This window comes from Aquila chrysaetos, chromosome 9 (genome assembly GCF_900496995.4).
Source record: "Aquila chrysaetos chrysaetos chromosome 9, bAquChr1.4, whole genome shotgun sequence".
Classification (NCBI taxonomy): domain Eukaryota; kingdom Metazoa; phylum Chordata; class Aves; order Accipitriformes; family Accipitridae; genus Aquila; species Aquila chrysaetos.
Window position 1 is genome coordinate 39,504,394 of NC_044012.1, and position 12,097 is coordinate 39,516,490.

The 12,097-nt window shown below is 35.6% G+C and overlaps 1 protein-coding gene across 10 annotated transcripts in view; it reads left to right on the plus strand.

The window, feature by feature from the left end:
* The window catches only part of CABIN1 (calcineurin binding protein 1), a 124,561-nt gene that overhangs the window by 6,318 nt on the left and 106,146 nt on the right, over positions 1-12,097 (plus strand). For 7 of the 10 annotated variants that reach the window (XR_005933134.1, XM_030024446.2, XM_041125736.1 and 4 more), the window contains exons 9-18: positions 1,225-1,374; positions 2,461-2,753; positions 3,784-3,952; positions 4,406-4,542; positions 4,957-5,174; positions 7,028-7,106; positions 7,352-7,539; positions 8,802-8,951; positions 9,703-9,897; positions 11,013-11,249. Coding sequence is in view for 9 of the 10 variants with exons in the window: in XM_030024446.2 (XP_029880306.1) it covers positions 1,225-1,374; positions 2,461-2,753; positions 3,784-3,952; positions 4,406-4,542; positions 4,957-5,174; positions 7,028-7,106; positions 7,352-7,539; positions 8,802-8,951; positions 9,703-9,897; positions 11,013-11,249 (1,816 nt within the window). In the remaining variant the exon portion in view is untranslated. The remainder of the gene's footprint in view (positions 1-1,224; positions 1,375-2,460; positions 2,754-3,783; positions 3,953-4,405; positions 4,543-4,956; positions 5,175-7,027; positions 7,107-7,351; positions 7,540-8,801; positions 8,952-9,702; positions 9,898-11,012; positions 11,250-12,097) is intronic. The other 3 variants (XM_041125731.1, XM_041125737.1, XM_041125738.1) reach the window with 1 other exon arrangement.

Sequence of the window (12,097 nt, forward strand, 5' to 3'; positions counted from 1 at the left end):
ATGTTTCATTAGTACCCAAGATGCAGAAATTCTTAGTTTATTAAGCTTTCAGACCACTGTAACTCTGAAAATATTTTGCAATATTATGCTTGAGATTTTAGTCCTTTATTATTACTTTTTTTTTATTGCAGGATGTAAAACTTTTAGTAAAAGCTTGGTGTCAGGTAGCTCTGCAAAGTAGACTGTCTCTTTCTGTGTGAATTTTGTAGTATGAGTGGGTAGGAGGAAAGGGAGAAAAGAAGGTAGAGGCCTGTAAAATTCACAGGATCTGTCTTAAGTTAACAGACCATTCAGCATCAGAGCTGCTTCTTATACTGTAATATGTTGCTGTGATGATTAGCAGAATTCAAGAAAGTTAAGTTTTTAGTTTAATTATAGTTCAGTCTCACTGAATAGTAGTTGCTGCATGTGCAGATAACATCAGTACCCTATATAAGTTGTATGTAGTAAATGGAAGTGGAATGTGCATCTTGGCATACATCCTTAAGTTATGCAATAAATCAGTCAAAAACATGTTTAACATTTTTGACTACTATACTCTTAACATCTAAAATGTGAAAGTACAGAGTATTTAGAAGATATTAGAAGAGAAAGGATAACTTAAATTTTAAGGCTCTAGGATTCTAAGTATAGCAGTAGACCTCTAACAGAAAGTCCTGTTTAGTTATTAAGCTGTCTTAGGTCTGGCTCTTAAAATAAGTTACATGCTGAATTAAGCCAGGGCTCTTAACCACTTGTTTTTTGTTTCTGGATTGTGATATCTCTGAAAAAGTGAATTATTTTTCACTTTAAAAAATTCCTTCCAAGATTCAGACTATACAAATCTGTGATGACATGAATTCCTCAAAATAGCACTTTGGAATGAAAGGGATTTCTCAGCCATACCATTTTTTTTCTGAACCAAAAACTTCTGTCCCAGAAAGAAAACAAAACTTCCTGCTTTCCTTTCATTTCTAAGTGTTTGGAAAACAGAACAGGACAATCTCCCTTTATCTTTTAATTTTTAAGGCAGAACAACGATTTCGAATGGTGAACGCTTCTATATGCATGCTGTAAAGTTTGTAAAATAATGTTATTTGAGTGCTTGTTTTAACACTGCTTATTTTTGTTACCTTATAGGAAGATATCAAATGAATCTCCCCAGGCTTTAAAAAAACCAAAACAACAAAAAACCAACCAACCAACAAAAACTTTAACTTGTCTTCATTTCTTATTATTTCGTAGTGACATGTCTATCCATAATGTAAATGTGAGTGCAGCTGAAACAGGAAGAATCATAGATGAAGCACTGGAGCTACGTAAGAAAAGACAAGCTTTGCTAGTGCGTGACAGAGAACCAGACCTTAGGCTCGTCCAGCCAATTCCCTTTTTCACGTATGTCTTTATATTTTCTCTTTTTAAAAGGTTTCTCTGAAGCCACTTATGCTGACAACTGTGTTGCACTTCAAATTTCTTCAGAAGACTTTTTTTTTTTTCTTGTAGAAATAAGCAAACAAACCAACCAACCCCCCAGTGTTTTCATATTTTGTGAGTTTATAGGTTGGTTTGGTGTGCTTACGATTTTAGCATAAACCCCATATCTATCAGTTTTCAACCTTTGAATTAAAACCAGTGATGGGAAAAAAAATCTTAACTAAGAATGATTTGGCAGCCATTCTAACTGTATTACTGGATTTTTCATATATGACTAGTTTGCATATGAACTTCAAAGTTCAAAGTAAGTTTAGCTTTTTAAAAATTGTTTTTACTATTGGGATAATAGCAACTCAGAAACAAATTAAAGTTCTTTATTTGCAGAAAGAAATAAGGATACTAATATGTTGTTATATATGTCTTTATTAAGGCATAAAGGATTGGGGTTTGGTTTGGTGTTTTTATTGCACATATTCTTCTGGAATATTAATGGACTCTGCAGGTAGATCCTGTTGTAGAGAAGTTGCTTCTACTTGTGGATAAAGGTGAGATCTGTTGTTGATTGAATGGTTCCTTTGACACTACTTTTTTTTAGGATTCAGTATAGAGTAATTTCCTCAGCAACTACTGCATAGACTTTTTTTTATTAGAGACTTTTTTTGAGATTAGGCACATTATTGACTCCCATTTCCTTCCTACTGCAGCCAACTCACCAGTTTCCTCTGAAAACTTTAGCCTGCTGCCACAGTTTGTTCTTGTTTTTCTAAGTGGTGTATTCTGAAGAAAAGTAGCTAAGGACCTCTGTTCCAGGCCTGAAATTGTCAATGGTCCACAGGAAATACAGAAAATTACTCTCCAGCTTTTCTAGTTGTGGGGCAGATTTTGACACTTAAAGGTGTATTCCTCTCCCACTGAAAAGCTGTTCTTATCACCTCTCAGCTATAGGAGAAAAACAATGTTGAATGCTGTTAGGTTTGTAAATATAATTTAGAAAATAATGTGGCGAGAATTGATGGAGTTGTGATGCCATTGTGTTTCCACGTGCAGGTGGAAGTGTTTAGGAGAAGCTTTACTTGCCATGTATCACCACCTCACCACATGTGATCCTCCTCGACCCAGTCTGGGAAAGAGAATTGATCTCTCGGAATACCGAGACCCAGTTCAACATTTGATTCTTTCTCCTACCTCTACTCCTGTCAGTGTTATTCAGCCAACTCCTGTCAGCACTAATCCGGTGGTGACAATGCCAGATCCTGTATTGCCTTACACTCCAACACCACCCAACTTTCCAAGTCACAGTCAGAATTCATTGGAACCAGGAGCTACTGTAGGTGAGCAAGGTACTTCAGTCTAAGATTCAAGATATCTTTCCTACTTATCTGGGTATTAAAAACACTGCAGAATTCATTGGGAAATGCTGTCTTTAAACTGCATGTTGGTGGATTCAGAACCTTTTTGGCATATGTATAACATCTCGTGGAAAATGTGAAGTTGAGCTCTATAAAATTAAGTTCTGTTAACCCTTCACATTAAAAAAGGAAGGCCACCTAAACTGCCTGAAAATCATTGATTCCTGATTAAGACATAGGACCAGTGTTCAGGACAATGGACTTACTTTCCTATCTAATGGAATTGAGAGAGTTTGATTTGTTGTTCTTGTTACTCCAGTGCAGGAGTATCTAACCTCTTCTGGTTTTGTGCTATTGACTCATGCTTCAGTTTTTCAGTCTTTAAGATTAGAAGAATCATGACTCCATTCCAGCAGTGATGCATATCAAGCTTTTAATGTTGTGAAGAGTCTTGAGCTCCTTAGAATGAATGAGCTGTTATAGAAAAAGATGACTGGATTATTCTCTGCTCATGTGTTACTTTAAGAACCTGAGAGAAGTAAGCTGTCAGCTCTATTTATCTGAAATCTGTAGCAAGAGGTTTGACTATTTTATACTGTAGCTGTATAAGTATTTACATATCTAAAACTATCAAGGAGTTTCCAGTATTTTGTTGATATTCATGGGAATTTACAGGTGTTTGTGAAGCTAAAGGTAGACTGCTCTGATTCCCATTTCAGAAACTTCTTGAAGGCTAAACTAATGAATTCTAATGAATAATGAAATGCAGAATTTTCAGTAAGTCTGCTTCTTGCCTCAGACCAGCATTTTTCTGCAAAATGAGATAGCCAGTTTATCTTAAAGTGAATTTTTTTATTATTTTTAAATTTGTTTGCACTGTCTTAGAAGGAAACCAATGAATCTCAAGTGCTGCTGTAGAATAAAGTGTTAGCCACAAATAATTTTTTTTTTTAATAAAAAAATAATCAATTTCTTGTTTGGCAATTTAACCTGTCACTATTTTTTTAAATTCTGTTTCTAGGTGACATATCTGCAGGTGATAAATCTAAGAAAGGTGTGAAGCGAAGGAGAATTACAGAAGATAGTGGTGAAACAGCAAAAAGGAGATCTGCTAGAGTCCGGAACACCAAGTGTAAAAAAGAGGAGAAGGTTGACTTTCAAGAGCTGTTGGTGAAATTCCTTCCTTCCAGGTACTGTACAGCAGTAACTTTCATTATGAGAGTTTCAAGAGCTAAGTAGAGGAAGCTCTTTGGGGTTTTGTTTGATTGATATGCCCCAACCTTAAAGCCACTAAACCCATGTTATTCTTTGAAGCCCATGTGATGTGTTGTCTTCTCATAAATTTAATAAAATTGTTTTTAGTGAAAATTACTAAAAACTAATTGAAAAATAAGAAAGCTTTTATTAACATGAAACTGAATTAGAGGACAATGCAGATGTCAAAATGGATAAGGTAAACAAAGAAGGTAATTTTGGCTTGGACAAAATACAGGGACTGGATGTAAATCTCTGAATTTGCTTCAGTTAATGTACTTTCACTGTTAAAATATGCACAACATGCCATGTTCAGGTTTCACTTACTACTGAAAGAAAGAATGAGGATTTTGTTGATATTGTGGGTTTTGCCCCTGCCTTTCACACAGATTAAGGAAATTAGATCCAGAGGAGGAGGAGGATCCTTTCAATAACTATGAGGTGCAGTCAGAGATCAAAGAGGAGAATTTCCAGCATGTTGGACCACATAGAATGTCATTTGATTCTACAACATTTATGGAATCTGGTAAGGATTTCATTATAACCCTCACTCTTTCTCTGTTGTTTCTTCCATATTGCATGCTTTATTTTCTGTGGTTTCCTATCATATCTAGAAGATACTGAAGTATATGCTATTTTAAAAAGTATAATTTTATGGCATAGAAATGTCTTGGTAACAGGTTTGTGTTTTGGTTTTTTTTGTTTGTTTTTTTTTTTTTAAGTCTTGGGGGCTGCTTAATTACTGTGTGCAAGAGCTCAATTGCGTGGAGCTTCCCATTTAAATAGACAGGAACACATTAACGTAATTCTGCATGTACGCAGCACAGGAGAACTGCGGCAAGATTAGTGCATAAAACACTGTTGAGACTTAATTGTTTCAAGTTATGGTCTGCCTTGACCTTAAACACGTATGGCTTTGTGTCTATCTGCTTTTTTCTAGAAAAGCAGGATGTTCATGAATTCCTGCTGGATAACCTGAACAATGGTGGCATCTTGGAGCTGATGATGAGATATCTAAAAGTCATCAGCCAAAAGTTCCTAGTGAAGTGGCCTCCTGGCTTGTGTGAGGTGGTCCTTAGTATCTATAATAGCTGGAGAAAGCATAGTAGTAGTCTTCCCAATCCATTACTGAGGGACTCAAGTAATCAGCATATCAAGGTAATGAAACACTTTTCCTTATGCTTCTGTTTGCTGCTGTGTTGCTCTCTGTGCACCAAGAGTACCTAATTGAAATCCAACAATAAGACCCAGATTTCGCTTAGCTGTCTCTGGGGAGCTGCTTGTCCTAGCTGTAGCATCTTTCAGAAACTGGTATACTGCAGCTTGCCTAACTGTTTGTTCCTGAGCTCCTGAACATATCTGGGTGATGCTACATGCAAGTATACCCTATACATAATATCTGTGTGTATATATATGTACACATGCATATAGATGTAATATAAATACTATAGACGTAAATATATTTTACTCCTTTACTCTGTTGTTGCTCTTTCTTTTTCTTCCCTCCCTTGGCTTCTGATATGACACAAAGTTTTGTTTTGTCGTCAGGTGAGTAGAGATGCTGCTTTGTTCACACTGGCTGATTGAGTGTCAGCATTTCTGCTCTAAATAGAGTAAATACAGTTTAATTTTAAAATAACCTGCAATTTACAGTAAAAAAAAAACCCAAACAAACCAAAACCAATTCCACCCCCCCCAGCATCACCGTTTTATTACCTTTATAAATCTGTAGATTTCACAATACAAATGGAAAAAATGGTAAGTTTGTTAAATTAGTGTTAAACTGGCTTAGTGACACAAGATGATACTTCTTGAATTAAAAACCAGTACTGATACTTCTTGTCCACTGAGCCTGCCTATGTTATCTTTTCAATGTTAGCAACGTGTATTCATTTAGAAAGTTATTTGCCTTTGGTATGACTGCAGTTTGAAATATTTTTTTTCAGCTCAACTGTGTTTCTACTTTTTTGCAAATGAAAAATGAATTCTGAAAACTATGTTCCATTGACTTAGCAATACTTTGTTTTGTAAACTATGTAGCAGCTGTTAAATTTTTTTATACATCCTGTGGCTTTTGTATTTCTGTATATTTTTCATACCTACATACCCTTTTTTAAACAAATGTAAATATATTCATAAATGTATTCCCTTGGTTCTCATTATGACTGCGTAACTGCTTGCTTGTATGTAAAATTTAAAAAGTCAAGACTTTGTAGCTATACTATTAAACAGCACTGTCCTCATGCTTGTCTATTCTTTTTCATCCTTGAATTTATTTTAAACTTGATCTGCAAGCTATCCTGAGTGTAATAAATACAGGTTTTTAAGATTGTAAAAGGCTATTCTGGTAATGTGTATGGACTTTTGAAGCTTTTCACAAGCACCTGTTTTTTACAGCTGGAGCTGTAGCCCTTATTTGTATCAATTTAATCAGGAAGTAGTATATTCTTCACTGCACAAAACTACCTGGCAGAGATCCATGGTGTTGTGATTTTTAATATATTCCTGAACTTTATCCAGCAAGCATTAATAAGCTGGTAAGACTAGAGTACATACTTGGTCTCACGGAGTTAAATACTGAAAAAATTATAGGATATAGACTTTTTATTTCTCAAGTATCAGTACTTCTACTATATTCTGGAAACATGCTTTTAGCATGATTTAGCAATTTAATATAGTTTTCTTTCAGCTGGATACAAAATTAAGGATGTCACTTTTTTCTAACATCAGGCAATGCTGTTCTGACTACCTTCTTTTATAAGCTGAGATTTTTTTTTTTATGCTTCTTCTAAGTATTGTTTTATTTTTTACGTGTTGATTTGTAAATGCTATTATACACCTTAAGACAGAGGAAGAATTAGTTATAGCTTGGGAATAGAAATCCCAAGAGGACAAGTTGAAGGTTTTCTTTGAAGTACATTGCAAATTTAGTGGTAGTTTTTTTTTTATTCTTCTTTTAATGTGTTTCTTCCTGTATACTCTTTTTTGCTATCTCCATACTTTTTCTGAAGGATATGATGTTGATGAGCCTTTCTTGCATGGAACTACAATTAGATCAGTGGCTACTGACAAAAGGGAAGAGTTCTACAGGTGAGAACTGGGTGTTACTTTCTTCAGACTCTAAAAACACTCAAGGTATATGAAGAAATGTTTCCAGGAATTCATTGGATTTTGAAGCTATTTTTTTCTTAAGGAATATCTTTCAGATCTGTATTCTATTGGCCTATCAGTTGTTTGCCTTAAAGTAGATCAGTACTTTTGAAATACTATTATGTGGGGCTCTTTTCATGGGGTGCTAGCAACTTTATGATAAAATGTAATTAATTGATTTGCAGTTTCTCCACGAAATTGCCCTGCTGCCTCTGTGAATGGAAAGTTTGGTCCTGACTTCCCAGGAACTCATTTCTTGGGAGACCTGTTGCAACTGTCATTTGCATCCTCACAGCGAGATTTATTTGATGAAGGCTGGATGGAGTTTGTCACTCGGGTGTATTGGCTGAAAGCTCGCTTTCTAGCACTGCAGGTTTGTTTTGATTTAATAAATAAAAATTTTCCCAAATTAAAATCAATGTTGTTCAGAGACGCTACAGCTGATTTAGGAATCTCAACTCATTTAAGCATGCAGATAAAATCAACTCAAAACATAGTGATTTCATTTTACTTTTTAATATAATTAACTATCCCTAAGGGTATAGGTGGAAATGAAGTAGGAGGTCTCACATGCTAAGCTAATATTCAGATATATTTAATATGTAAGTCTTGGTTTATATTAGCTCATGTTTAGCTTAAAAAAGCAAATTTGAACTGAAGTTGTTTGGAGTAGTATTGTGTAACTGCAGAACATGGAATTTTTGGGACCCACACTAGTGGATACTACCAAAGTCCCAGACAGTCCAAAATGCAGCTTTCAACTGAAGCAGACTGTATGTTTAATTACTCTCCCCTCTGCTTTTTCAAGGTAGCATGATTCTTCTTTTGGAGACATTTAACTTAATATGCAGATTTTGAAGCAGAGGGTTTTAAACCTATCTCTAAGGGAATAATCTGAAAGAAATGTTATTGGATCCCAGACCTTTTTTTCTCTCCAAGTGTTGCTTCCTCAGGACATCAGGGTTTGTTTATGCATCAATCATGTTTAAGTCAATTGTTGACTAATCATGTGAGTCAGTTTTGTAATTGTGAACTAACCAGTTCCTTCCATTTTTATTTTTTATTTCTAAGGATTCCTTTCTGATAAACTTACTTGAGGGGAAAAATGAGAGTTCCTATATGGCTACTGCCATTTTTTCTTTAGATACACAGAGTAACATTTTGCCTATGCAGCTTGCATTCCTCTCCTGACCATTCAGCTTCAGTATCTACTCCAGTTGGACAGAGCGAGTAGAATGCATTCACTTTGCAGAATATAAGAAAGTTTCTTGACTCAGTGTTTTTATTTGCACAAATGGAAGAGTTATTTCTACTGTTTTACTCTTCCATGTTTTTAAAGGAAAGGCATTTTAGCAATCCAAATTAATCTTTCAGATTTATGCAAGCTGAATTCTATTTCTCTGATTTGTTTTACCTGTTATTAAAGTCACTGGTAAGATATACTGGGGTGTTTTGGGTTGTTTTTTTTTAAATTGAGATTATGAACTGGAATTGGTTTTTATTTGGGAGGATGTGCAGTAATCACACTAGCAGTGCTTGCACTGAATTTCAACATTTTCTACATGCTTTAGAAAGCCTTGTTGCAGACGGAACTGTAGGGTTTTTTGTTTGTTTTCCTCTGTACTGTTTCTGTAGGGAGACATGGAACAGGCACTTGAAAACTATGATATCTGCACTGAAATGCTACAGAGCTCCACTACAATGCAAGCTAAAGCTGGCAATGAATGCAGCATTGTAATACGGTTACCTAATCTACATGTTGATTCTGTTGTTTCTTTAGAAGAGGTAAGAATTAATTTGTAGGTGTATTCTTCCCACTCCATCCCTCCCAGTTTTCATAGTCATCTATGAATTAGCTCTTTTGTGATGGAAGTTTACCATACCTGTCCCTAGAATTTTTCTAAGAATGAAAGGACAGGTTCATAGTTTAATGACGATGTCAAGGCCATCATCTCCTTTTCAAAAAGACGCCTTTTGGATCTCTTGGTCCTGTACAACTTACTGCTTTTATGCAAAATAAAAATATTAGAGCAGCTGCATGTAGAATGGTAGATTATTAGATTACTGTTTCATTTTCTGTTCTTAAACAAATTTCAACTTTGCTTAAACGAGCTCTTTACTTCAGCAGTCTGTTTTCCACACAACAATTTCCATACACTTTTAAACAAAGGGATGTCCATCTTCTATTCTTTCTGTTGCTGTTTTGGGGGATGAACTCCAACACAGGAGATGTCATCTTCACTTTGAAGTCCATCTGATGGATGTATTCTTGCAGTACAGAAATGTGTGATTTTGGGATTTGAGGCAAAAAAGTTTAAAATCATTATAGTACTGAAGTCATATACTATATAATAATTAAAAATCTGTGTAATGGGTGAAGTGTTACGTAGTAGGTGTTTTCTTCCTGGTTTATATTCCTGGATGTAGCTGTAGAGTTCACATAGCTTTACAGCTAAACTGCTAGGAGAAATGTCAGTAGTCAAATGTATATGAAGACAAAATGAAAGTTGGATTGTACCACCTGTGATGTTTGCAGATTGAAAAGAACCTAAAATCTCTGGAGAGATGCCAGTCTTTGGAAGAGATCCAGCGACTGTATGAGGCAGGGGATTACAATGCAGTGGTGCATCTGCTTCGTCCAACATTATGCTTTAATGGTTATGGCAGGGCAAAACATCTGGAATTTGTAACATCCATACCAGAGAGACCAGCACAGCTGCTTCTCCTACAGGTTTGTTTTGTTTCTTAAAAAATCTTTTTTACTAATGGATTAGGACTTACTTCTGAAAACAGGATGAAAGGAATTCTAGAGTGAGTGTTAATGGTTAATGAGTCTTATTTACAAAGCAAAACATGGAACCTAATCTGTAAATGGTCTGAACAGCATAGTTTTATCGACATCATTAGCAATATGCCAGCTTTTGCTAACTGAGAACGAGGCTAAAGATACAAGATGTCTGAGGCCTACATGAAGTGGCCAGAAAAATTGTGAATTCAAATAAACTTGAATCATTTGCAGAGTTATCTTATGGGTGGATTCATGCTATCTGCATCTGCTGTGAATACTTCCTGCTTTTGCTGATGTTGACTATATGGCAATTTACAACCATTTTGCAACTTAAAAGTTACCTAGCATGTGAATGATTTTTATGATGTAGTGTATCTGTCCTGCGTGAATGAAAAACCATTGGTAGGTACATCCAGTATAATTGCTATAGATTTAGTCCATTTGACACTATGAAAATAAGTGTACAAATGAGCTCAGCTGTAGGAACAATTTGAGCCTATTAGGTTCTCTGGGGGAAAAAAAAGGTTGCACAAAAAAAGACTAATGCTCTTTTAACTGGATTGAACCAAATCCTACAGCCTCTATGCCATCTCATGACCGAAACTTGGCAAAGTAGAAAGAAGCAGGAGGATGTTGCTATAATGCTAGCCTTATAGTTGCTATTTTGTTATTTATGAAGTAATAAAATGGTAGCACAAGATCATAAAGATCCAAACCCTGTTTCTGTAGGGCCTCTATTCAACTACATATCATTAGAATTCTGGACCTACAGCTATCCCTTTCCTGAATAATTTTTTTTCTTGCATCTCTTACTAAAGCAGAAAGATTCAGTGATGATTTTTTTGAAATTTAGATCCTACTTGTATATTTGTCATCCGTGGTCCATGGACCTCCTATTGTCCTTTTTTAATGTCATATTTAAAGGTGTTCTGTTATCGTTTCATTGAAGTAACCACATTAACTGTATATATTGTGTTGCTTTGCTCTGCTGCGCGTTCATGGTTTAAAATAAACCCTTCATCCTTATAATAGATTTTTTTCATATTTACATTCCCTAGGACTCCCTGCTCAAACTGAAAGATTACAAGCAATGCTTTGAACGCTCAGAAGTTGCCTTGAATGAAGCAATTCAGCAGATGATTAATATGACAGCAGCCTCTGCTAAAGAAGAGTGGGTTGCTACAGTAACACAACTGCTTACAGGAATAGATACTTCATTATCATCAGTCAACAGCATCCTGAAAGATTCTTCTGTAACACCAAGCCTCATTCGATTAACAAACAACCTGATTCAGGTAACCTGTTCAGTTGTGCTAGGAAAGAGGTATTGTGTGCTACAGACCTTCAGACATGATACAGCTGCTGTCTTAATTGCCACCCACTCGCAGTGATGTTTTGGGTTAAATTTTTGTTGGGGGAAGGTCGGGGGAAGATTTTCATTTCAATATGTTAGAGATGCATTCAGCACACCTGTGCTAGAATGAGTAGCAGCAGGTACCGTCAAACACCAAGCTGCCTAAAATAATCAAAGAATGGTAGTAAGACAACCCAAGGAACAACACTATTTCCTTACGCTATTTGAAATGGTGATAATGGGAAGACTGATTGAGCTGGCTGGGTTCAGTTTGTAAGTTATGGCACTGATCTTGGCTGTATGTGCTTTGGTCTAGAAAACAAGATCTCATAAGCCTTATGAACATGGTAGAGTTGCTTGCAAGTGCTGGCCAAGCTAAGATTTTTTCCAGTAAAAACAGAGAGGGTGATGAGAAGAGGGCAAGGAAAAAAGTGATGTGTGAGACTGTTTCTAGCGTTATGAATACAGCTAATTTTAGCCTTTTAAAGAAGGTACCTTCAAAGCTTAAAACTACTGAATGAATATTTTTTCAGTCCAGGTAACAAATGGCAGACTCAGTTCTGTTAAGAAGCTAGTCTAGTCAATGTCAAAATTCAATGTGCTTGCAACTCTTAAATCTCCACTTACTTGAGTAAAAGCCAAGGACCTTCACTACTCACAAAATCATACTCTCATTGTGTAAAGTTGTGTGTGTCACTATGTTACAAATGTTATGGAATTCTGGAGAACAAGAGTATTCATTGTAATATCCTAAATGGTTTCTGTAGTAATAATAAATATGATTCTTTA